General features: G+C 43.8%; 1 protein-coding gene across 3 annotated transcripts in view; it reads left to right on the top strand.

Moving 5' to 3' along the window:
- The first annotated feature begins 8,520 nt into the window (after nt 1–8,520).
- Nucleotides 8,521–27,498, top strand: part of aspg (asparaginase homolog (S. cerevisiae)) — a 102,538-nt gene continuing 83,560 nt past the window's right edge. For all 3 annotated transcript variants that reach the window (XM_067991719.1, XM_067991718.1, XM_067991717.1), the window contains exons 1-3: nt 8,521–8,820; nt 24,269–24,398; nt 26,769–26,880. In XM_067991719.1, coding sequence (XP_067847820.1) covers nt 8,544–8,820; nt 24,269–24,398; nt 26,769–26,880 — 519 coding nt within the window. In that variant the 5' untranslated portion in view covers nt 8,521–8,543. The remainder of the gene's footprint in view (nt 8,821–24,268; nt 24,399–26,768; nt 26,881–27,498) is intronic.

Raw genomic sequence — 27,498 nt, 5'->3', positions numbered from 1 at the left:
TATTTAACAATAATCAAAAGCAAAATACTGCAGATGCTGAAAATCTAAAATAAAAACAGAAAATGCTGGAAATACACAGCAAACCAGGCAGCATCTGAGGAGAAAGACACAGAGTTAACCTTTCAGGTCGATGACCCTTCATCAGAACTGGATGAAGTTGAAGATTAAACAGTTTTTTAGCAAGTACAGAGCCAGGGAAAGGGCTGAGTTGGGTGGGGTGTGAGGAAGGGGAGGGGAGGAAAGAATAAAAGGTAAGGTCTCTGATAGGGTGGAGGGCAGGAGTGATTAAATGACAAAAGGGATGATGGTGCAAGGCAAGGAGGGTGGTACTGGGACAAGTAAAGAATCAAAAGATGGGTCTAAAGGAGCTGTAAATAGCAACAGCAGAACCATTACCAGCACCTGCTGTCCAAAAATAATGGGAGCGGTGGTTATGATCTGAGGTTATTGAAATCAATGAGTCCAGAAGGTTGTAAAGTGCCTAATCAAAAGATGAGGTGCCGTTCCTCGAGCTTCCGTTGAGCTTCATTGGAATGGTGTAAGAGGCCAAAGACAGAGAGGTCAGAACGGGACAGGGAATTAAAATGGCAAGTGACCGGCAGGTCAGGGTCACCCTTGCAGACTGAGCGGAGGTATTCAGCAAAGTGATCGCCCAATCTGCATTTGGTCTCCCCAGTGTAAAGGAGAACGCATTGTGAGCAGCGAATACAGTATACTAAATTGAAAGAAGTACAAGTAAATTGCTGTTTCACGTGGAAGGAGTGTTTGGGCCCCTGGATAGTGGGAAGGGAGGAGATGAAAGGGCAGGTGTTGCATCTCCTGTGCTCGCACAGGAAGGTGCCGTGGGGAGGAGAATGGGTGTTGGGGGTCTTGGAAGAGTGGACCAGGGTGTTGCAGAGGGCGTGGTCCTTTCGAAATGCTGAAAGGGGAGGGGGGAAGATATGTTTGGTAATGGCATCATGCTGGAGGTGGCGGAAATGGCGGAGGATGATCTGTTGAATGTGGAGGCTGGTGGGGTGGAAGGTAAGGACAAGGGGCACTCTATCATGGTTCTGGGAGGGAGGGGAAGGGGTGAGGGCAAAAGTGCGGGAAAAGGGACGGACACGGTCGAAGGCCCTGTCAACTACAATGGAGGGGAATCCTCAGTTGAGGAAAAATTAAGACATATCGGAAGCACTGGTGCGGAAGGTGGCATCATCAGAACAGATGTGACGGAGAAACTGGGAGAAGGTAATAAAGTTCTTACAGGATGCGGTGTGGGAGGAAGTGTAATCAAGGGAGTTGTGGGAGTCAGTGGGCTTATAATAGATATTGGTTGACAGCCTATCCCCAGAAATGGAGATAGAGAAGTCGAGGAAAGGAAGGGAAGAGTCGGAGATGGACCATGTGAAGGCGAGGGAAGGGTGGAAATTGGAAGCAAAGTAAATGAAATTTTCCAGTTCGGGGCGAGAGCAGGAAATGGCACTGATAGTCATCAATGTACCGGAAAAAGAAGTGAGGGAGGGGACCTGAGTAGGACTGGAACAAGGAATGTTCCATGTATCCCACAAAAAGGCAGGCATAGCTGGGACCCATACGAGTTCCCATAGTGACACCTTTTATTTGGAGGAAGTGAGTGGAGTCAAAGAACAAGTTCAGCCAGGAGGAGGTGGGTGGTGGTGGATGGGGACTTGTTGGGCCTCCATTCAAGGAAGAAGCGGAGGGCCTGCAGACCGTCCTGGTGGGGGATGGAGGCGTAGAGGGACTGGACGTCCATAGTGAAAAGGGGACGATTTAGGGCAGGGGAACTGGAAACTGTTAAAGTGGCGGAGGGCATCGGAAGAGAACGGACAAGGGGAGAAAAAAGAGTCTAGATAGGAAGAAATATGTTCTGTGGGGCAATAACAGGTTGAAAGGATGGAATTTGTGGATTTTGGGAAGGAGGTAGAAGCGGGCTGTGCGGGGTTGGGATACTGAGAGGTTGGAGGCTGTGGGGGGAAGATCTCCAGAGGAGATGAAGTCCGTGACGGCCTGGGAAACTATGGCTTGATGTTCATCGGTGGTGTCATGGTCGAGAGGGAGGTAGGAGGAGGTGTTGGAGAGTTGGCGTTCAGCCTCGGTAGAAGTGGGCTGTGCAGTGTCGGGGCACTATGAGGTTGGAGGCCTTGGGGGGCAAACTAATTATTCAACAAGTATGCCATTTCCTTATTTTCATTTGCAATATTACCCACATCTGTTTTTAAAGGGCCCACATTACCCTTGACTACCCTTTTTCTTCTAATTGTGAAAACTTTTTGTGTTAATCTTGATTTACCTCGCAAGTTTCTTTGCATATTCCCATTTTGCAGCTCTGACTATCTTTTTTGTCTTCCGTTACTGTTCTTTATATCTCTCCCAGTCCTCTGGATCTACACTATTCTTTGTATTTTTGTATGCATTTTCCTTTAGTTTTATGTCATCTCTAAACTCTTTTGTCGACCATGGCTGCTTTATTTGTTTATTTTTATTCGTTCACGGGATGTGGGCGTCGCTGGTGAGGCCAGCATTTATTGCCCATCCCTAATTGCCCTCGAGAAGGCGAGAAGGTGGTGGTGAGCCACCTTCTTGAACCGCTGCAGTCCGTGTGGTGACGGTTCTCCCACAGTGCTGTTAGGAAGGGAGTTCCAGGATTTTGACCCAGCGACAATGAAGGAACGGCGATATATTTCCAAGTCGGGATGGTGTGTGACTTGGAGGGGAACGTGCAGGTGGTGTTGTTCCCATGTGCCTGCTGCTCTTGTCCTTCTAGGTGGTAGAGGTCGCTGGTTTTGGAGGTGCTGTCGAAGAAGCCTTGGCGAGTTGCTGCAGTGCATCCTGTGGATGGTGCACACTGCAGCCACAGTGCGCTGGTGGTGAAGGGTGTAAATATTTAGGGTGGTGGATGGGGTGCCAATCAAGCGGGCTGCTTTATCTTGGATGGTGTCCAGCTTCTTGAGTGTTGTTGGAGCTGCACTCATCCAAGCAAGTGGAGAATATTCCATCACACTCCTGACTTGTGCCTTGTAGATGGTGGAAAGGCTTTGTGGAGTCGGGAGGTGAGTCACTCGCCGCAGAATACCCAGCCTCTGACCTGCTCTCGTAGCCACAGTATTTATATGGCTGGTCCAGTTAAGTTTCTGGTCAATGGTGACCCCCAGGATGTTGATGGTGGGGGATTCGGCAATGGTAATGCCGTTGAATGTCAAGGGGAGGTGGTTAGACTCTCTCTTGTTGGAGATGGTCATTGCCTGGCACTTATCTGGTGCGAATGTTACTTGCCACTTATGAACCCAAGCCTGGACGTTGTCCACGTCTTGCTGCATGCGGGCTCGGACTGCTTCATTATTTGAATGGAACTGAACACTGCAGTCATCAGCGAACATCCCCATTTCTGACCTTATGATTGAGGGAAGGTCATTGATGAAGCAGCTGAAGATGGTTGGGCCAAGGACACTGCCCTGAGGAACTCCTGCAGCAATGTCCTGGGGCTGAGATGATTGGCCTCCAACAACCACTACCATCTTCCTTTGTGCTAGGTATGACTCCAGCCACTGGAAAGTTCGCCCCCTGATTCCCATTGACTTCAATTTTACTAGTGCTCCTTGGTGCCACACTCGGTCAAATGCTGCCTTGATGTCAAGGGCAGTCACTCTCACCTCACCTCTGGAATTCAGCTCTTTTGTCCACGTTTGGTCCAACGCTGTAATGAGGTTTGGAGCCGAGTGGTCCTGGCGGAACCCAAACTGAGCATCGGTGAGCAGGTTATTGGTGAGTAAGTGCCGCTTGATAGCACTGTCGACGACACCTTCCATCACTTTGCTGATGATTGAGAGTAGACTGATGGGGCGGTAATTGGCCGGATTGGATTTGTCCTGCTTTTTGTGGACAGGACATACCTGGGCAATTTTCCACATTGTCGGGTAGATGCCAGTGTTGTAGCTGTACTGGAACAGCTTGGCTAGAGGCGCAGCTAGTTCTGGAGCACAAGTCTTCAGCACTACAGCTGGGATGTTGTCGGCGCCCTGAGCCGTTTCTTGATATCACGTGGAGCGAATCGAATTGACCGAAGACTGACTTCCGTGATGGTGGGAATATCGGGAGGAGGCCGAGATGGATCATCCACTCGGCACTTCTGGCTGAAGATGGTTGCAAACGCTTCAGCCTTGTCTTTTGCACTCACGTGCTGGACTCCGCCATCATTGAGGATGGGGAGGTTTGCAGAGCCTCCTCCTCTCGTTAGTTGTTTAATTGTCCACCACCATTCACGACTGGATGTGGCAGGACTGCAGAGCTTTGATCTGATCCGTTGGTTGTGGAATTGCTTCGCTCTGTCTATAGCATGTTGCTTCCGCTGTTTAGCATGCATGTAGTCCTGGATTGTAGCTTCACCAGGTTGGCACCTCATTTTTAGGTACGCCTGGTGCTGCTCCTGGCATGCTCTTCTACACTCCTCATTGAACCAGGGTTGATCCCCTGGCTTGTTGGTAATGGTAGAGTGAGGAATATGCCGGGCCATGAGGTTACAGATTGTGCTGGAATACAATTCTGCTGCTGCTGATGGCCCACAGCGCCTCATGGATGCCCAGTTTTGAGCTGCTAGATCTGTTCTGAATCTATCCCATTTAGCACGGTGGTAGTGCCACACAACACGATGGATGGTGTCCTCAGTGCGAAGACGGGACTTCATCTCCACGAGGACTGTGCGGTGGTCACTCCTACCAATACTGTCATGGACAGATGCATTTGCGACAGGTAGATTGGTGAGGACGAGGTCAAGTAAGTTTTTCCCTCGTGTTGGTTCTCTCACCACCTGCCGCAGGCCCAGTCTGGCAGCTATGTCCTTCAGGGCTCGGTCAGTAGTGGTGCTACCGAGCCACTCTTGGTGATGAACATTGAAGTCCCCCACCCAGAGTACATTCTGTGCCCTTGCTACCCTCAGTGCTTCCTCCAAGTGTTGCTCAACATGGAGGAGGACTGATTCATCAGTTGGTAAGTTGTGCTCTTGCCCCTTAGGAGTATATGCTGGTCCTGTATTAAGCTAAATTTTTTTTGAACACCTCCCACTGGGGCGAGGAAGGGGAGGGGAGGAAAGAACAAAAGGGAAGGTCTCTGATAGGGTGGAGGGCACGAGGGATGATGGTGCAAGGCAAGGAGGATGGTAATGGGACAGGTAAAGAAACAAAAGATGGGTCTAGAGGATCTCTAAATGGCAACAGCAGAACCATTACCAGCGCACCATCATCCCTTTTGTCATTTCATCACGCTTTTGCCTGGCTCTGTACTTGCTTAAAAACTGTTAAATCTTCAACTTCATCGACCTGAAATGTTAACTCTGTTTCTTTCTTAACAGATGTTGCCTGACTTGCTGAGTATTTCCAGCATTTTCTGTTTATATTTCAGATTTCCAGCATCCACAGTATTTTGCTTTTGATTGAATTCAATTGTATTGTGATTGTATTGTACTGTTAGATAAATGTTCCCTTACTGTTAGATTATTAAGATTATTAACATTATTCATTACTAAATCTAGTATGGCCTGCCCTCTTGTTGGTTCCAGAACATATTGCTCCAGAAAACTATCTTGAATGCTCTCAAAAAATTCACTACCTTTCTGACTTGAGTTACTCTGCTCTCCTCAATCCATATGAAAATTAAAGTCTCCCATTAAAACAACTCTGCTTTTGCTACAAGCCGGTCTAATCTCTGAACTAATACATTCTGCCACATCATTGCTGCTGCCAGGAGGCCTGTAGGCAATTCCTAAGTCAGTTTTCAGTCCTCTCTTATTCTTCAATTCTAATCATAGAGTCTCTGCTAATTGCTTTCCCTCACCTATATCCTCTCTTACTAATGATGTAATCGTATCTTTTTATCAATAAGGCTATCCCTCCTCCTTTTGCAGTTTCCATATCCTTTCTAACCTGGAATATTTAACACCCAATCCTGACCAGCTTGTAGCCATGTCTCAGCAATGGTGATTTGAATGCACGGTGTATATTACAGAGGGGGCTGTGTATAATGGAGAATTATAGAATCATAGAAGTTTACAACATGGAAACAGGCCCTTCGGCCCAACATGACCATGTCGCCCAGTTTATACCACTAAGCTGGTCCCAATTGCCTGCACTTGGCCCATATCCCTCCATACCCATCTTACCCATGTAACTGTCCAAATGCTTTTTAAAAGACAAAATTGTACCCGCCTCCACTACTGCCTCTGGCAGCTCGTTCCAGACACACACCACCCTTTGAGTGAAAAAATTGCCCCTCTGGACCCTTTTGTATCTCTCCCCTCTCACCTTAAATCTATGCCCCCTCGTTATAGACTCCCCTACCTTTGGGAAAAGATTTTGACTATCTACCTTATTTATGCCCCTCATTATTTGATAGACTTCTATAAGATCACCCCTAAACCTCCTACTCTCCAGGGAAAATAAGTCTCAGTCTATCCAACCTCTCCCTATAAGTCAAACCATCAAGTCCCGGTAGCATCCTAATAAATCTTTTCTGCACTCTTTCTAGTTTAATAATATCCTTTCTATAATAGGGTGACCAGAACTGTACACAGTATTCCAAGTGTGGCCTTACTAATGTCTTGTACAACTTCAACAAGACATCCCAACTCCTGTATTCAATGTTCTGACCAATGAAACCAAGCATGCTGAATGCCTTCTTCACCACCCTATCCACCTGTGACTCCACTTTCAAGGAGCTATGAACCTGTACTCCTAGATCTCTTTGTTCTATAACTCTCCCCAACGCCCTACCATTAACGGAGTAGGTCCTGGCCCGATTCGATCTCCCAAAATGCATCACCTCACATTTATCTAAATTAAACTCCATCTGCCATTCATCGGCCCACTGGCCCAATTTATCAAGATCCCGTTGCAATCCTAGATAACCTTCTTCACTGTCCACGATGCCACCGATCTTGGTGTCATCTGCAAACTTACTAACCATGCCTCCTAAATTCTCATCCAAATCATTAATATAAATAACAAATAACAGCGGACCCAGCACCGATCCCTGAGGCACACCGCTGGTCACAGGCCTCCAGTTTGAAAAACAACCCTCTACAACCACCCTCTGTCTTCTGTCGTCAATCCAATTTTGTATCCAATTGGCTACCTCACCTTGGATCCCGTGAGATTTAACCTTATGTAACAACCTACCATGCGGTACCTTGTCAAAGGCTTTGCTAAAGTCCATGTAGACCACGTCTACTGCACAGCCCTCATCTATCTTCTTGGTTACCCCTTCAAAAAACTCAATCAAATTCGTGAGACATGATTTTCCACTCACAAAACCATGCTAACTGTTCCTAATCAGTCCCTGCCTCTCCAAATGCCTGTAGATCCTGTCTCTCAGAATACCCTCCAACAACTTACCCACTACAGATGTCAGGCTCACCGGTCTGTAGTTCCCAGGCTTTTCCCTGCCTCCCTTCTTAAACAAAGGCACACCATTTGCTACCCTCCAATCTTCAGGCACCTCACCTGTAGCTGTCGATGATTCAAATATCTCTGCTTGGGGACCCGCAATTTCCTCCCTAACCTCCCATAATGTCCTGGGATACATTTCATCAGGTCCCGGAGATTTATCTACCTTGATGCGCGTTAAGACTTCCAGCACCTCCCTCTCTGTAATATGTACACTCCTCAAGACATCACTATTTATTTCCCCAAGTTCCCTAACATCCATGCCTTTCTCAACCGTAAATACCGATGTGAAATATTCATTCAGGATCTCCCCCATCTCTTGTGGTTCCGCACATAGATGACCTTGTTGATCCTTAAGAGGCCCTTCTCTCTCCCTAGTTACTCTTTGAATGCACGTTGTACATTAAAGAGGGTGTGTATAATCGAGATTTGAATGCACAGTGAAGATTAGAGAAGGGAGTGTGTATAGTGGAGATTTGAATGCAAGGTGTAGATTAGAGAAGGGGGGGTATAGAGTGGAGATGTGAATACACGGTGTAAATTAGAGAATGATGTGGACAAATGTTAGGAGTCGTACAACACCAGGTTATCGTCCTGATGTGGAGATGCCGGTGATGGACTGGGGTGGACAAATGTAAGGAATCTTACAACACCAGGTTATAGTCCAACAGCTTTATTTGAAATCACAAGCTTCCGGAGCTTTTCTCCTTCGTCACCTATTGGACTATAACCTGGTGTTGTACGACGCCTTAAATTAGAGATGATGTGGAGATGCCGGTGATGGACTGGGGTTGACAATTGTAAACAATTTTACAACACCAAGTTATAGTCCAGCAATTTTATTTTAAATTCACAAGCTTTCGGAGGCTTCCTCCTTCCTCCGGTGAACGTTCACCTGAGGAAGGAGGAAGCCTCCGAAAGCTTGTGAATTTAAAATAAAATTGCTGGACTATAACTTGGTGTTGTAAAATTGTTTAAATTAGAGAAGTGGGGCTGTTCCGTGGAGATGTGAATGCACGGTGTTGTTGTGTGACTATTGACGTCAGCCTGTGGGTTGATTGGCTCTGCCCACACCGCCTCCTAGTTCCTCAGTCTGCAGCTGCCCTGATGGCGGAGAAGCGGAATGTAGCGAGTTCCGGCTCCAGTTGCAGCATTTCGTCGCTCTCCAGCGCGCTTTCCAACACCCGGCTCGACCTGCTGGACTCGGAGAGCTCCACTATCGCCAATGGATCACGGATGGTCCGACAGTCCGCCAGGGCCCAGGTACAGAGACGCAAGCGCCGCTCAAGCAGCTACAGCGTGGAGTCGGGGGACAGCTCAAGTGAGGTCCAAGTGCTGGTGATAAATACCGGAGGGACCATCGGCATGGTGTACCGGGATAACGGTGAGTGAGGGACCTGCAGTCTGGGAGCAGAGCCAGGGATAGTGCACAGGACTGGCACCCCACACCGGGAGACTTGCTTCCTTCGGGAGCTTATAAAGGACCAGAGCCATCCTTCAGGGTCTTATTCCCACTATAAAGGGCTAGAACCATCCTCTGGGGGCTTATTACAGCTGTAAAAGGCAGAGCCATCTTTCGGGGTCTTATTCCCATTATAAAGGGGCAGAGCCATTCTTCAGGAGCTTATTCCCATTGTAAAGGGCATGGCCATCCTTCAGGGTCGTATTCCCATTATAAAAGGCCAGAGCCCTCCTTCAGGTTCTTAGTCCCATTATAAAAGGCCAGAGCCCTCCATCAGCGTCTTATTCCCATTATAAAGGGCCAGAGCCATCCCTCAGGGACTTATTCCCATTATCTAAACCTTGAGATGTGTTGTATCCCTAAAATGTCCCGAATCTTTTATTCGCTATGAAATCCACAGGTGGATCTGGTTTAATGGCATTTTTAGTAAATTTTTAATGGTGCCGGTCAGATGTAATTGCCGACAGTTATCAATGGTTGACACCCGTTATTTAATTGTGTGTCCTGGAGCCAAGTGTTCCTATACGACATGATTATTAAGTGCTGTACTCGGCTCTATTTCATTCACTGCTCACCTTACATTGCTGTAAGGCAGGAGTGTGCAGTGGGCCAATTAAATTCTCTCAATTTATAAGAGCCGAGATCAAGTGACATACTAATAAAGTGCCAACCTTGAAATGTTATTGTTTTGAAATAAATAACTATACCTGTTGTAAGAAAAGCATTGTACAGGCTCTGAATATTGCCAAACTTGTTAAGAAAAGCATTATACAGACTTTTCTTCAGAACAAGGCCTTCTGTTCTCCATTATTAGGATTAACAGGCTTTTAGTAACCTTGTGTAGATAATGCACCCTTGAGTAATGAGAGAGTCTGTTTCCATTCTTATCATATTTATAAGATGGTTTGAGGGAGGAGGTGATGTGTCAGGTATTTTATGTCATCTGGAATGTGCAGGGAGTAAAACAGATGGTTACTAGCTTAGAGAGAGAAAACGTTTGATGGGGAGGCCTCGAGTGCACCCGGCCCTGTAGGACCAAGGGTGTTAATAACGTATATAAGTTGAGAAGTAAATCGTCCATGTTCGGATGTTCTCTGAGCGAGACTGGACACGCTCAAGTGGTATCAAGGACCATCAAGAGTACACCTTGGAACCTTGACGGTGATGAGCTTTGCCAGGTTGTATCTAAATGTCTTATTTAGTATGTTGTAATCGCACTTTTGTATTTTAACATCTTTACCACTTATATTTTAAAGTAATAAAGCTTTTATACTTTGGAACAAAACATCCTTGAGCCTCTTTGTGTGCAAAGGACCAAACCATATGCAGATTACTCACACCTGTTGATAGCAGATTCAGAAAATTAAAGTTCCTACATTGTTCAAAAACCTGTAGTAGAGATTCAGATGAGGGAATTCTTTTGTCATTAGTATGGTCGCCTCTCAAAGCCTTGTGTACATAGTCGTTTTGAATATTACGGTAGCGTTGTGGTTATATTATTAGACTAGTAATCCAGAGGCCTGGACTAATAATCCACAGAATGTAAGTTCAAATCCCACCATGGCAGTTTGAGAATTTGAATTTAATGAAAATAAAAAAGCTGTTATCATTAAAAGTGGCCAAGAACTATTAGTTTATCTAATGTCCTTTAGGGAAGGAAAGCTGAGGCCTTACCCAGTCTAGCCTATATGTGACTCCAGTCCCACACCTCCCAAGTTCCCTTCTATGTCACACATATATCGCCGTTCCTTCATCGTCACTGGGTCAAAATCCTGGAACTCCTTACCCAACAGCATTGGGGGAGGACCTTCACACAGACTGCAGCAGTTCAGGAAGGAAGCTCACCACCACCTTCTCGAGGGCAACTAGGGATGGGCAATAAATGTCGTCCATGCCGGTGATGCCCACATCCTGAGAATGAATTAAAAAAATTACTGGGGTAGATTTTCCTCTGGATGCCTCATAGGTGGCGCACACATGTGGTGCACTGGAACCATAAGAAAGCAACTGCCTGTGATTGTCCTTTCCTGGGCAATTTACATCCCCAGTTGCATTCCAGGCATAAGAACATAAGAAATAGGAGCAGGAGTAGGCCAATCGGCCCCTCGAGCCTGCTCCGCCATTCAATAAGATCATGGCTGATCTGATCCTAACCTCAAATCTAAATTCATGTCCAATTTCCTGCCCGCTCCCCGTAACCCCTAATTCCCTTTACTTCTAGGAAACTGTCTATTTCTGTTTTAAATTTATTTAATGATGTAGCTTCCACAGCTTCCTGGGGCAGCAAATTCCACAGACCTACCACCCTCTGAGTGAAGAAGTTTCTCCTCATCTCAGTTTTGAAAGAGCAGCCCCTTATTCTAAGATTATGCCCTCTAGTTCTAGTTTCACCCATCCTTGGGAACATCCTTACCGCATCCACCCGATCAAGCCCCTTCACAATCTTATATGTTTCAATAAGATCGCCTCTCATTCTTCTGAACTCCAATGAGTACAGTCCCAATCTACTCAACCTCTCCTCATATGTCCGCCCCCTCATCCCCGGGATTAACCGAGTGAACCTTCTTTGTACTGCCTCGAGAGCAAGTATGTCTTTTCTTAAGTATAGACACCAAAACTGTATGCAGTATTCCAGGTGCGGTCTCACCAATACCTTATATAACTGCAGCAATACCTCCCTGTTTTTATATTCTATCCCCCTAGCAATAAAAGCCAACATTCCGTTGGCCTTCTTGATCACCTGCTGCACCTGCAAACTAACTTTTTGATTTTCTTGCACTGGGACCCCCAGATCCCTTTGTACTGCAGTACTTTCCAGTTTCTCGCCATTAAGATAATAACTTGCTCTCCGATTTTTCCTGCCAAAGTGCATAACCTCACATTTTCCAATATTGTATTGCATCTGCCAAATCTCCGCCCACTCACCCATCCTGTCTATATCCCCCTGTAGGTTTTTTATGTCCTCCTCACTCTCCACTTTCCCTCCCATCTTTGTATCATCTGCAAACTTTGATATGTTACACTCGGTCCCCTCCAAATCGTTAATATAGATTGTAAAGAGTTGGGGACCCAGCACCGACCCCTGCGGAACACCACTGGCTACAGGTTGCCAGTCGAGAATGTACCATTTATCCCAACTCTCTGCTTCCTGTTAGATAACCAATCCTCCACCCATGCCAGAATATTACCCCCAATCCAGTGATTCTTTATCTTGAGCAATAATCTTTTATGTGGCACCTTGTCGAATGCCTTCTGGAAGTCCAAATACACTACGTCCACTGGTTCCCCTTTATCCACCCTGTACATTATATCCTCAAAGAACTCAAGCAAATTTGTCCCCTTCGTAAAGCCATGCTGACTTTGTCCTATTAAATTATGTTTATCCAAATGTTCCGCTACTGTCTCCTTAATAATAGACTCCAAAACTTTACCCACCACAGATGTTAGGCTAACTGGTCTATAATTTCCATCCTTCTGCCTACTACTCTTTATGAATAAGGGTGTTACATTAGCAGTTTTCCAATCTGCTGGGACCTTTGCCGAGTCCAGAGAATTTTGGAAAATTATAACCAAAGCATCCACAATCCCTACTGCCACTTCCCTCAAGACCCTAGGATGTAAGCCATCAGGTCCAGGGGATTTATCCGCCTTGAGTCCCATTAATTTACTGAGTATCAATTCCTTAGTGATTTTAATCGTATTTAGCTCCTCCCCCCCTAGAGCCCCCTGTTTGTCCAGTGTTGGGATATTCTTAGTGTCCTCTACCGTAAAGACTGAAACAAAATATTTGTTCAGCATTTTTGCCATCTCCATGTTTCCCACCATTAATTTCCCGGTCTCATCCTCTAAGGGACCTACGTTTGCCTTAGCCACCCTTTTTCTTTTTATATAACTGTAGAAACTCTTGCTATCTGTTTTTATATTTTTTGCTAATTTATTTTCATAATCTATCTTCCCTTTCTTAATCAATCCTTTTGTTACTTTTTGCTGTCTTTTGAAGACTTCCCAATCTTCTATCCTCCCACTAAGTTTGGCTACCTTATATGTCCTTGTTTTTAGTCGGATACTATCCTTAATTTCTTTACTTAGCCACGGATGGCTGTCATTTCTTTTACACCCTTTTTTCCTCAGTGGAATATATATTTTTTGAAAGTTGTAAAATAACTGCTTAAATGAACACCACTGCTTATGTACCGTCTTACCCTTTAAACTATTTTCCCAGTCCACTTTAATCAATTCCGCTCTCATACCATCATAGTCTCCTTTATTCAAGATCAGTACGCTTGTTTGAGAACCAACCTTCTCACCCTCTAATTGGTCACTCATTCCAAGGGGATCCTTAAGGTCATCAATGACCTTCCCTCCATCATAAGGTCAGAAATGGGGATGTTCGCTGATGACTGCACAGTGTTCAGTTCCATTCGCAACCCCTCAGATAATGAAGCAGTCCGAGCCTGCATGCAGCAAGACCTGGACAACATCCAGGCTTGGGCTCATAAGTGGCAAGTAACATTCGCGCCAGAAAAGTGCCAGGCAATGACCATCTCCAACAAGAGAGAGTCTAACCACCTCCTCTTGACATTCAACGGCATTACCATCGCTGAATCCCCCACCATCAACATCCTGGGGGTCACCATTGACCAGAAACTTAACTGGACCAGCCATATAAATACTGTGGCTACGAGAGCAGGTCAGAGGCTGGGTATTCTGCGGCGAGTGACTCACCTCCTGACTCCCCAAAGCCTTTCCACCATCTACAAGGCACAAGTCAGGAGTGTGATGGAATACTCTCCACTTGCCTGGATGAGTGCAACTCCAACAACACTCAAGAAGCTCGACACCATCCAAGATAAAGCAGCCCGCTTGATTGGCACCCCATCCACCACCCTAAACATTCACTCCCTTCACCACCGGCGCACTGTGGCTGCAGTGTGCACCATCCACAGGATGCACTGCAGCAACTTGCCAAGGCTTCTTCGACAGCACCTCCCAGACCCGCGACCTCTACCACCTAGAAGGACAAGAGCAGCAGGCGCATAGGAACAACACCACCTGCACGTTCCCCTCCAAGTCACACACCATCCCGACTTGGAAATATATCGCCGTTCCTTCATTGTCGCTGGGTCAAAATCCTGGAACTCCCTTCCTAACAGCACTGTGGGAGAACCGTCACCACACGGACTGCAGCGGTTCAAGAAGGCGGCTCACCACCACCTTCTTGAGGGCAATTAGGGATGGGCAATAAATGCTGGCCTCGCCAGCGACGCCCACATCCCGTGAACGAATAAAAAAAAAACTAGGACATTATTAATTAATCTTGGCTCATTACACAGGACCAGGTCCAAGGTTGCTTGCCCCCTTGTAGGTTCAGTTACATACTGCTCAAGAAATCCATCCCTAATACACTCAATAAACTCTTCCTCAATGCTACCCTGCCCAATTTGATTTGTCCAGTTAATATGATAGTTAAAATTCCCCCATAATTATAGCTGTTCCCTTATTACATGCCCCAACTATTTCCTGATTAATACTTCTTCCAGCAGAGTTGCAACTATTAGGAGGCCTATATACTACGCCCACGAGTGTTTTTTGCCCCTTATTATTCCTTATCTCTACCCAAACTGTTTCATTATCCTGATCCTTTGTCCCAATATCTTTTCCCTGTATTACAGTGATTCCTTCCCTTGCCACCCCACCTCCCCTTCCTTCCTGCCTGTCCTTCCTGATTGTTAAATACCCTGGCATATTTAATTCCCAGTCGTTGTCACCCTGCAGCCATGTTTCTGTAATGGCCACAAGATCATACCCATACGTAGTTATTTGTGCCGTTAACTCGTCCATTTTGTTACGAATGCTACGTGCATTCAGATAAAGAACTTTCAAATATGTTTTGTGACACTTAGTTCCTGCTTTTTCCTTTTTTAACACTTTACCTTTTACTCCATACCTTCTGTCCCTTCCTGATACACTTTCCTCTGTCTCCCTGCTCAGGTTCCCAACCCCCTGCCACAGCTTTGATGCTGGGTTAATCGCCTTACGCCTTCTAGTTTTCATTTTATCTGTCGTGCCTAAAGTACACTTTCTTTCCGCTGCTCTATGCTTTTCCCTTTCACTTGTTCTTGAACAACTGTTTGTACTATTTGTATTGTAGATTTCCCCTGGGTCTTCCCCTCTCTTGCTGCCCTCTGGCTGGGTCATGTGCTTAAAAATTGGGGAGGGAAACGCAAGTGCAGTAGCCAGACGATCTGGAGTTTTTCAAATCATTTGGAGGGGAGTCTCTGTCCTATTTTCCTCTTCACTGTGCTTGGGGAATGTCAATTTCCTAGGAGCAGTGAAGAGGAAAATCTGACCTACTTTAAGCCCCTCTCACATTCTCTAACGATGCATGCTACTTCTATGGCACAGGTGAGACATTCATTTCTCTTGACGAGCTGATAGTGATAGGTGCAAATGCAGGACGCTGTCACCTAACTGCCACATGACCTTTGGGAGAACTGATGCCCTATAGGAAGAGGTGATGTAATAGATTACATAAAAAGAAGCATTTCTTTCAACAATGTAAAAAAAAACTAATTTTTTTTAAAGTGCAATGTGTATTGCACTGCTAGGTATTTCAGCCACGTCATGTCTGATTTTCCTGTTTTTTTTTGTTTAAAACAACTCCAAAAGATATGGAAAGTAGGAAAAAGCTCAGGCCTTTATCAATAGTAATCAGTCTGTGGCTCTTCTCTACACTTTCCCCAATTCTTGAATGTTTCCCTTGTGTCTCGGTGACCAGTACTGAAGGTGTGGTCTGACCAGGGTACTAAATAGTTCGATCACAAGAAGTTCTGATTTGTATTCTACTATTTTGGCTATATAGTTCAATATTCTGTTGGCTTTGTTGTAGCTGCCCTGCATTGGTTGGACGTGTGAGTGTCAAGTCTACTCCAACGCCTCTCAACTTCATCCATAGTCCTTTCAAAACCATTCATGAATTATGTGTTGCCCATTTTTCTTTTCATACTTATCTATATTAAATTTCAAATGCTATTGCTCTGCCCACTTACAATTTTTTGTTCAACTTATTGTGTAATTTCTGAGCTGCCACCTCTGATTCCTGTGCCTCCCTTAGTTTAGTATCATCTGCCAATTTGACCAATTTATATTGATAAAGACAGAAGTCTTATATGACATAATGGAGAATGTTATTGTGCTGTTATATAGAAATTGTAATAGTGAATGTAGGTAATTTCAAATTGCGATAAATTTGTATAGAAGGCATTTGTATAGAGGTTTATTTATATATATATATAGGTATAAAATTGCATCGTGACGTTTATATATGTAACGTATTGTATACGTTTTGTAGAATATTGAAAATAATTTGTGATTGTAACAGATTCAGACTTGATGCCAAATGGTAATCAATGTCTCATTTATTAATAGTCAAATCAAACACGTAAAAGTACCCAATATTGGAAGACAGTAATAATACAGAGATTAAAACAATATTACCCCATTTGATCTCTGGGCAGAGTTTGTAATTAAGTTGGCAGTGTGGTCGTTTCGAGTTTTCTGGTAATCTTCTGACAGCTGGGTGGACGAATGTGGATTGATTCGGGAAAGCCAGCACGGATTTATTAAAGGAAAATCGTGTATAACTAACCTGATAGAGTTTTGAGATGAGGTAACAGAGAGTTTAGGTGAGGGCAATGCAGTTGATGTGGTGTATGTGGACTTTCAAAAGGCGTTTGATGAAGTACCGCAAGGTAGGCTTATTATCAAGATTGTGGTCCATGGAATAAAGGGGGCAGTAGCAACATGGATGCAGAATTGGCTAAGGGACAGGAAACAGAGTGGTGGTGAACGGTTGTTTTTTGGACTGGAGGGAGATATACAGTGCTGTTCCCCAGGGGTCGGTGCTGGGACCACTGCTTTTCTTTATATATATTAATGACTTGGAGTTGGGTGTACAGGGCACAATTTCAACATTTGCAGATGACACAAAACTTGGAAGGATAGTGATAGACTTCAAGAGGATACAGACAGGCTCGTGGCATGGACGGACACGTGGCAGATGAAATTTAAAGTAGAAAAATGCAAAGTGATACATTTCGGCAGGAAGAACGAGGAGAGGCAATATAAACGAGAGGGCACAACTCTAAAAGGGGTACAGGAACAGAGAGATCTTGGGGTATATGTGCACAAATCGTTGAAGGTGGCAGGGCAGGTTGAGAAAGCGGTTAATAAAGCATATGGGATCTTGGGCTTTATTAATAGAGGCATAAAGTACAAAGTAAGGAAGTCATGAATCTTTTATAAAACACTGGTTCGGCCACAACTGGAGTATTGTGTCCAGTTCTGGGCACTGCACTTTAGGAAGGATGTGAAGGCCTTGGAGAAGGTGTGGAAGAGATTTACTAGAATGATTCCAGGGATGAGGGACTTTAGTTATGTGGATGAACTGGAGAAGCTGGGGTTGTTCACCTTGGAACAGAGAAGGTTACGAGGAGATTTGATAGAGATATTCAAAATCGTGAAAGGTCTAGACAGAGTAGATAGATAGAAACTGATAGAGTCAAGAACCAGAGGATGTAGATTTAAGGTGATTGGCAAAAGAACCAAAGGTGATATGAGGAAAAACTTTTTTACACAGCGAGTGGTTAGGATCTGGAATGCACTGCCTGAGGGGGTGGTGGAGGCAGATTCAATCATGACCTTCAAAAGGGAACTGGATAAGTACTTGAAAGTTAAAAATTTGCAGGGCTACAGAGATAGGGCGAGGGCGTGGGACTAGCTGGATTGCTCTTGCATGCAGCGGCGCAGACTCGATGGACCGAATGGCCTCCTTCCGTACTGTAACCTTTCTATGATTCTCTGGATCCTCTGCACTGAGCTTAGGGGATGTTGGGTTTTTATGGCCCCCCCCCCACCCCCCCGGGCTGGAACCTCACACCAGATACAGAGCTGTTATTCACAAGACTATTTAGGTATATTAGGTTGTTTTTCACAGAACTGAACTTTTGATAGACTTCGAGAGGATATAGACAGGCTGGAGGCTTGGGCGCACACGTGGCAGATGAAATTTAACGCAGAGAAGTGCGAAGAGATACATTTTGATAGGCAATATGAACTAAAGGGTACAATATGAACTAAAGGGTACAATTCTAAAGGGGGTGCAGGAACACAGAGACCTGGGGGGTATCTGTGCACAAATCATTGAAGGTGGCAGGGCAGGCTGAGAAATGGAGGCATAGAGTACAAAATCAAGGAAGTTATGATGAGCCTTTATAAAACACTGGTTCGGCCACAACTGGAGTATTGTGTCCAATTCTGGGCACTGCACTTTAGGAAGGTTGTGAAGGCCTTAGAGAGGGTGCAGGAAAGATTTACTAGAATGGTTCCAGGGATGGAGGACTTCAGTTACGTGGATAGACTGGAGAAGCTGGGGTTGTTCTCAGAGGAGATTTGATAGAGGTGTTCAAAATCATGAGGGGTCTAGACAGAGCAGATAGAGAGAAATTGTTCCCTTTGGTGGAAGGGTCAGGAACCAGAGGACACAGATTTAAGCTGATTGGCAAAAGAACCAAAGGTGACATGAGGAAAAACATCTTTACACAGCGAGTGGTTATGATCTGGAATGCACTGCCTGAGGAAGTGGTGGAGGCAGATTCAATCGTGGCCTTCAAAAGGGAATTGGATAAATACTTGAAGGGAAAAAAATTGCAGGGCAATGTGCAGAGCATGATGGCTAATAGCATTAAGAAAATGATGTCAATTTATCCCTATTCCCAAGCTTGAGAGTGAGAAAACCCTAAGAGTTTCGATCTCATCTATCCTTCAATAAGACTGTCAGTTCTAAGTGATTCTTACAGCTATGCCCTCTCACTTAACCCAGCTCTTGTCCCTGCTAATATACTCCCTTCTTTGTACTCTTTCATCTCTGCTTATCCCAATGCTTCTCCCCCATCTCAACCTCTCATGCCATGGCCCCTAACTCAAACTATAAACAGTTGAAAGCCTGTTCCCATCACAGACCTGTTTATGTTGATATTATCCAAAATGAAGCAATATACAATGCTGCCCGGTCGTTCACCCCACTCCCCTTGCTGTCAGACCAGGGCCTGCTGCCTCCAATTTGCCAGTCCCACTCAAATCCCAGAGCCCACATACCCTCAGGCCATTTCCTTTATTTGCGCCCACCCTGCCCATTGGTTTCGTGGTTCACCTCCAAGGACCTGTGCACCCCCCGGGGACCTCCTCTTCTAGCTTCACTATTAATCCAGTGCTTTAGTTTCAAAGGCATAATGAGCTCTCAAAATACATTATACATTGCACTTTCGGAATTCAAGTGTACTTGTAGAGATCAAAGAGAAGGCCTCGGTGCATGTGGGAGACTGGAAGTCTGGCGCGAGCAAAGAAGCAGACGGGCAAGCTTGGTGAAAATCAGAGAGGTGACCTGAGGGAATATGGAGCCAGGAGTTGGAGTGGGGAAGGCCAGCGCCAGCATTAAGAACAGCAGGCTCCGGTCAGTGACAAAGTGCCATTGGGAGGGTGGGAAGTAAGCGGGGATGAGGATGGACAGGCCCAAACTGGGAGTGGGAGGTTTGCATGTGGCAGCAATGTGTCTCAAACATCAGTGAGAAGAAGGACCTATTTTTGGTGGTACTAGTTGAGGGGAGAGTATTGACCAGGACCCTGGCAGAATGCCCTGGCCTCCTTCGACCAATGCCGTGAGATTTAAAAAATCCATCGGTATCACTGGAACAAGCAAGCGTTGCCTTGGTTTAATATCTCAACCAAGGGATAGCAGCTCTTGACAATGCAGCACTCCTTCAGTACTTAGTTTATTACATGCTCATGTGGTGTTTGAAAGCCTGTTCTTCTGATTGAGGTGTGAGTGCTACCAACTGAGCCAACCTGACACTTAGTAGAAAAATAGAAAGACTTGCATTTATACAGCGCTTTTCACGACTTCAGGACGTCCCAAGCACTTTACAACCAATGAAGTACTTTTGAAGTGTAGTCACTTGGTAATGTAGGGAGATGTGGCAGCCAATTTACGCACAGCAAGGACCCACAAACAGCAATGAGATAATGGCCTGATAATGTTGTTTTTAGTGATGTTGATTGAGGGATAAATATTAGCCAGGACACTGGGGAGAACCCCTCTGCTCCTCTTCGAAATACTGCCATGGGATTTTTTATGTCCACCTGAGAGATTACATGGGGCCTCAGTTTCGCAACTCATATGAAAGGCGAGAGCTCCGACAATACAACATTCCCTCAGTACTGTAGGTCAAGTGTCAGGTTGGCTCAGTTGGTCGCACTCACACCTGAGGAGTCAGCCAAGATTATGTGCTCAAATCTCTGGAATGTGACTTAAGCCCACAACTTTCTGACACAGAGGCAACTGTACTACCACATTAAAGCATATATTATGAAGTGACACTGTAATAATGGGTTTTGGCATAGGACAGTAGTGACTTAGATCTAAAAATGGCATTTGAATGCCATTGATCTCATGGAGAAGGGAGGTGCTATGCCTCATGACCTTAATTGAGGTCAGAGGTTTGAGATCTAAAGCTGCCTTACATTCATACCCTATATTAGATTACGGAAAACACATCTGCTAGATCTAAAGAATTTTTTTAAAGCTACGGCAAAGACCAATTATGTCCTCAAGGGGTTAAGGAAAGAGACGTTGTAGAGTATCATGGAACACTAGTCACATTCTTCACAATTCTTGAATAAATTATTCGATGAAAACCAAATTCCAGTTATTTTGGCTCAAGAATGTAGACCCAAATAGACAACATTAAAGCATATATCATGAAGATACTCATGAAAGAAAGACTTGCATTTATATAGCTCCTTACACGACTTCAGGATGCCCCAAAGTGTTTTACAGCCAATGAATTACTTTTTTTGAAGTGTAGTCACTGTTATAGTGTAGGAAACGTGACACCCAATTTGCATTCAGCAAGCTCCCACAAACAGCAAAGTGATAATGGCCAGATACATTTTTAGTGATGTTGGTTGAGGGATAAATGTTGGCCAAGACACTGGGAGAACTCCCCTGCTCTTCGAATAGTGCCATGGGATCTTTTGCATCCACCTGAGAGGGCGGATGGCCTTGGTTTAACGTCTCATCGGAAAGACGGCACCTCCGACAATGCAGCACCCACTCAATACTGCACTGGAGTGAGTGTCAGCCTAGATTTTGTGCTGAAGCTTCTGGAGTGGGACTTGAACTCACAAGCTTCTGACTCAGAGGTGAGTGCGCTACTGACTGAACCATGGGTGAAGTTCCTCTTGTCAATGATTTCCCATTTTGTAAATGCATTGAAGTTTTTATAAATTTATCAACAGGAGGTATTTGATCCATAAATGTCTTTCAAGCTAACTGTGCCAAATGGGATACACCCCAGAATCCTCAAGGAAATAAATGAGGCTCTAGTAGATATTTTTAAGAACTCCATAAAACATTGGAGCTGTACCTGAGGCTTGGGGAATACCAAATGTTATCAAAAATCAGTGAAGACATGAGCCCAGAAATTATTGACCATTTAGACTATTATCTGAAGATGCTTGCAAACATTGAAGAATACTGCATTTGCTTATCTAAAGAGCACAGAGCATAGTTAGCGTGGATTTAGAATCAGTAGGCTATACCCCCACTAAGATGCTGAAATTCCTTGAAGTTTGCTACCGTAGTAGGTGAGGTCCATCCAGTAAATAGGATTTGTTTGCATTTTTTAAAGGCACTTGATAACATTTTGTGTGTGTAATGTTTAAGGAAGATTGAGGCTTTTGAAATTAATGACAAAGTAATTATTTGGATTGAAAATAGCTCGGCAATAAAAAGAAAGAACGATCTTGTATTTATTTTGTACCTGTAATATATTCAGGGCTTCCCAAAGCATTTCATGGTTAATAAATAACTTTTAAAGTGTGGTCACTGTTGATTTGTAGGGAAATACGATAGTTAATTTGCATACAGCAAGGCCACACAAACAGCAGTGAGAGGTGAGAGGAATGACCGCTTAATCTGCTTTTGGTGCAGTTGCTTGAGGAATAAATGTTGGCCAGGCCACTGGCAGAGCTCCCCTGTTCTTCGAATAATACCTGAGCTTCAGTTTACCATCTCATTGAAAATGCAGCACTTCCTCAGTACTCCACTGAAGTGTCAGCCTAAGTTATGTGCTCAAGTTCTGGAGTGGGGCTTGAGCCCATGACCTGATGCAGAAGTAAGAGTGCTACCACTGATCTGAGGCTGATGCTGAAGCCCCAGACATTGATGATAAATGTAAAAAGCTGGGGTAGAGAGGAGGAATGAGGCAGTGAGAAGCAGAGTTCTGTGCTGGCTCCCCTGATGTTCTCTGTTCAAAAATAATCTAGAACAGGGTACTTGTAATTATAAAGCTTGCCAATTATGTCAAGCTATGTGAAAATTTGACAAATGTAAGACAGATAAAGAGCATTCAAAAAGTTGTGGACAATTAAGCAGATTTGTTATGGAACACCTGCAAGTGGGGATTGAGGGCACTACAATAACGCGAAGGTGTCTGCAGTCCTATGACTCACTGATCTGACCCTTATTTTTAATCTAGAAAAATGTAAGATGATGCATGCTAGAACACGAATATGCACTATCCATTGTCCTGCAAAAAATATCCCTTCTCTACCTAGCAGCACAGGATCCATCGTATCTCATAGTTGTGCTATTGACTGCATTGCACCTGCAAGTGGGGATTGAGGGCACTACAATAACGTGAAGTTTTCTGCAGTCCTATGACTCACTGATCTGACCCTTATTTTTATAATTTCAATCTGCACTGGGGAATGAAAGATGGCATCTCAGGGTAGATGTGAAAGTTATCTGTCATGAATTAATGGCGAATACTAAAATGTTTCTATCTTTATTCCCTGTTAAAATCTAACATAAGTAACCTTAAAAAAGTGTAATGTGTGGTATAAATTGAGAGTTATGGTTAGGTATATAATAAATTTATACTTAATTACTGCATTAAATCATTCTGTTTTATTCGTACAATCTGGTCATGAGGCAAAAATATCTTGCAGATATTTCTGTAATAAATTTGGAATATATAAATTTCAGCTGTTTAACTGAAGTTTTTCATCATAGGGTAATCAAAGTTACTACTTCAGGTTGGAATTTTAGATTGTGTAAAATAACATACTGAGATTTATCATCGGCTAACTTAATTTCTGCTAGTTGCAATACTGGGATATAAATTGTGCTGAGATTTTCTATGAACCAACTTTCCAATGATAAAGCTGTCCCCGAGTCCCAATCACATCTGCAGTCATTTTGAACAAAAACGAATTAGAAATTACGTAGTACAAAAGCTCAGATTGCATGTTGTCCAATTTTGAGTTGGGGGACATAACTGCCATATGCTGTGTAATCCTGCTAGTTTGCAAGGCAATAAATGAGGATGGAACAGAGATATTGGGGCCAATTTTAACGTAACCTGCCTGCCGGGAAACTGGCTGGATCAGGTGCAACGCTGGTCTTACACCCGGCACGATTTTACTCTCCACTGAAGTCAAAGGAGAGTAATATTGAGTGGGGTGTGAAACTGGCGTTCCACCCGATTCTGTGGGGTTCCCACCCAGTGGGTTAGGTTAAAATTATCCCCATTGTGTCTTACCTGTGTATTAGCTAACAGAAGAGTCACCTTGTTATAGATTCACTTGAAGGGACCTGGTTTTATTGTGACACCCATGACTTTTACACTAGCTAGCAAACAATATTTTGTATCAGTCCATAAAAGTATGATGTATGCACTTTTTTACAGTAATTGATGTAATTAAATTTCAAGTTAAGAGTTGGTTGAGACACTGTACCTTCACCTCTGGGTCTTGGCTTCAAATACTGCTACAAATAGCTGGTAATAAAATGTGCCAAAGTCTCTTCCTCATTCTAATGTTGCATGTGTTACTTTGCTTGCCTGATTTCTCTCTTGCTGACTTTGATGAGCAGGCCCCGAGAACCAGAGATTGAATGACAAGCTGGTGAAACAGAACACTGTAAAATTAGTATGTGGCAAACAGCGAAAAGTTGCACTTAACAGGCCGTTTTAAGGAATTTTACTGTCTGGATTTTAATACTACTTGAATTAAAAGCTGCTTGAAAATTACATAATTTTTTCATTAATAGCACTTTATTTAATAGTCTTGTAAATATTTCATAGAAAAAACCCCATAAATGTGGCAGTTTCAAAACTAAACACCTCTGTATGCATAGAAAAGTGTAGGAACCATTACAATGCTGCCAGAAGTAAATGCTTTGTAAGGGAAGCAAGTATGATAATTGCTTTTGGTTACAAATACATATTTGCTTTGTTCCCTTTGTCTTTAGTACTTGCACCACAACAGAATGCCTTTGTCAAGGCTCTTCGAAAACTGCCAGGCTTACACGACGAAGATTATGCTCAACAAACCAAGCTTTACGACTTTTGTGATTCACCAGAAAATATTTTGGTTCTTCCGTAAGTAATTATTATTTCCTGTCTGTTATCAAACTCAGGAAATACTGAACTTTAAAAATGCATGGATAACAAATCCAGATTCCAGACAACATAATGTTGAATTGGTTTCGATCTATATCTGACACATTTTAGGCAATTTGATCGATATTATGCTCAGCTCAGTTCATAGCATTCTTCTCAATCAGAAGATGGTGGGTTCAAGCCTCGCATCAGGACGAGAGCACATAATCTAGGCTGACACTTCAATGCAGTATTGAGGGAGTACTGCATTGTAGGAGTTGGCATCCATTGAATGAAACATTACATTTTTAGATGGTTAAAGATCCATTTCACTATTAAAAAGAGCAAGGAATTCTTTTGGTGTCCTGACCAATATTCTTCCTCAACCAACGTCCCCAAAAATAGAAAATGTCATTTGTTCCTCACTTCAGCATAGCTACTGCTCATTTTGCTGATACAGGGTCCATGGCACAGATAACCACCAGAGGGAAAGAAAACAAATCCCCTGGATTTATTGCATACTTTCCACACTATATATTTTCTAATTATATAAAGCATAAATTATTCCTACCTTGAAACTGACTTCTGATGTCACCAGAGCTAGCTGCATTGAAAGGGACATATTAGTATGTAACCTTGAACTTCAGCCAACCCGTTGAAGCCCACGTGCTTGTCAGTGAGGTGATGTGATGGAAGTTACTCAGAGGGGTGGTTGCATTGTTCATACAGCACAGAAGGATGCCAATCAGCCCTCATGCCTGTGCCATCTCTGGTATAACTATCCAATTAGTTCTACTCCCCTGCTCTTTCCCCATAGCCCTGCAAATTGTTCCCCTTCAAGTATTTATCCAATTCCCTTTTGAAAGTTACTATTGAACCTGCTTCCACCATCCTTTCAGGCAGTGCATTCCAGATCACAAAACTCCCTACATAAATTTTTTTTTTCCTCACGTTGCCTCTGGTTCTTTTGCCATTCACCTTAAATCTGTCCTCTGGTTACCGACCCTCCTCCCACTGTAAACAGATGCCCCTTTTTTACTTTATCAAAACCCTTCATGATTTTGAACACCTCTATCAAATCTCCTCTTAACCTTTTCTACTCTAAGACGAACAACCCCAGCTTCTCCAGTCCCTCCATATAACTCAAGTCCCTCATCCTTGGTACCATTCTAGTAAATCTCTTCTGCACTCTCTCCAAGGCCTTGACATCATTCCTAAAGTGTGGTGCTCAGAATTGAACACAACAGTCCAGCTGAGGCCTAACCAGAGTTTTATACAGATTTAGCATAACTTCCCTGCTTTTGTATTCTCTGCCTCTATTTGTAAAGCCAGGGATCCCATATGCTTTTTTAACAGCCTTCTCAACTTGTCCTGCCACCTTAAAAGATTTGTGTACATATCCTCCCAGTTCTCTCTGTTCCTGCACTCCCTTTAAAATTGTACCATTTAGTTTATATTGCCTCTTCTCATTCTTCCTACCAAAATGTATCACTTTACACATCTCTGCATTAAATTTCATCTGCCATGTGTTTGCCCTTTTTAGCAGTCTGTCTAAGTCCTCCTGAAGTCTCCACAGTGTTTACTACATTTCTGAGTTTTGTGTCTTCTGCAAACTTGGAAATTATGCCCTTTATACCCAAGTCCAGATCATTAATATATATCAAAAAGAGCAGTGGTCCTAATACTGACCCTCGGGGAACACCACTGTAAACTTCCCTCCAGTCTGAAAACAACCATTCATGACTACACTCTGCTTTCTGTCCCTTAGCCAATTTCGTATCCATGCTGCCGCTGTCCCTTTAATCCCATGGGCTTTAATTTTGCTAACAAGTCTATTATGTGGTACTTTATCAAATGCCTTTTGAAAGTCCATATAATCCATGTTCTTTTATCAGGTCCTTTATCAGGATTTTTTAAACTGAGGGGCTTGATCAAGGAAATTGTTGATCCTGTCAATAACTTTATGAACAATGAAGTGCTTGATTCTACTGTGTGCTAATTAGCTTGTTTTGAGGGATTATCATACATTCACTAGTGGCATTCAAGGACGAATTAACACAGCAGTGTTACATTAATCCTATTGACACAGTGAAATATTTAATAATTGCTGAAATGTTCAAAAGTGACAGTTATTTAAGAGACAATAGATGGCTATAAAGAATTATATGGTGTGTTAGTAAGGGGGAGCACACCAGATTTTATTGGAACAGAAATTAGATAGTTTTCAGTCATACTTATTGTCAAGGATGATATGTTGCATGCCCAAGACACAAGCAAAGTTTAGTTAATGGGTTATTTATTGGCATTGAGTAGGTTTTAAACATTATCCATGTTACAAATGAAAACCTTGCATTTTATTCTGTTTTACAGTCAGAGTAAGTCAAACAAAAGGATTGTATATTCGGTAATTGAATATTCACCTTTGCTGGACTCCTGTAACATGACCACAGATAATTGGGCTGAAATTGCTGTTGATATACAGGTAAGTTGAGACTTGGGTCAAGTATCTTAGGTTAGAGGATTTTGCAAAGCAGCTAAATATTTCACTTAAGCGAAACAGTAAAGGCCTAAAATTCCTGGGGTGAGGGAGGATATAACTCAGGCAGATCTCTTGCCGTTGGATAGGAATTTAGGGCAGAACCCGGATCCACCAGGTTTCTGCCCCACTGAAGCTCTGTCTGAAATCCTGATTGGAAGAGCCAGGACAAGGGGGCAGCAACTTCCTATGCCAGGTATTCTCAAGTCCGCGGTTTCTCAGTTGGCGGGCACATTATCAACATATCTGGCCCCTAAGTGGAACATGTGGGCCCCACTTGGAGCTTGAGGCTGAGATTGTGGTCTGGGCCCCCAATTGAAAAACTATTTTAAAAAATGATTTAAATGTGACCCCCTACAAAGGGGGCCATTACCGGCACTGTTCTTTCTTTCTGAGGGGGCCTTGGCAATCCTCCACCACCCCACTCCCTCCCAAGTAGCTACTCTTCAGTCACATGTTGCGGCATCCGGAAGCAGGCAGATGTACCAGCTCCATACCCAGTTGTGCTGTGTAAAATTAGCAGGCAAATTTTGGTGGGGTCGGCACGGAGGTCCCAGGCGAGTG

Source organism: Heptranchias perlo, chromosome 10 (genome assembly GCF_035084215.1).
Source record: "Heptranchias perlo isolate sHepPer1 chromosome 10, sHepPer1.hap1, whole genome shotgun sequence".
NCBI classification, from domain to species: Eukaryota; Metazoa; Chordata; class Chondrichthyes; order Hexanchiformes; family Hexanchidae; genus Heptranchias; species Heptranchias perlo.
Note: the sequence above shows the minus strand (reverse complement) of the source record. Positions and strands in the feature narration are given on the sequence as shown.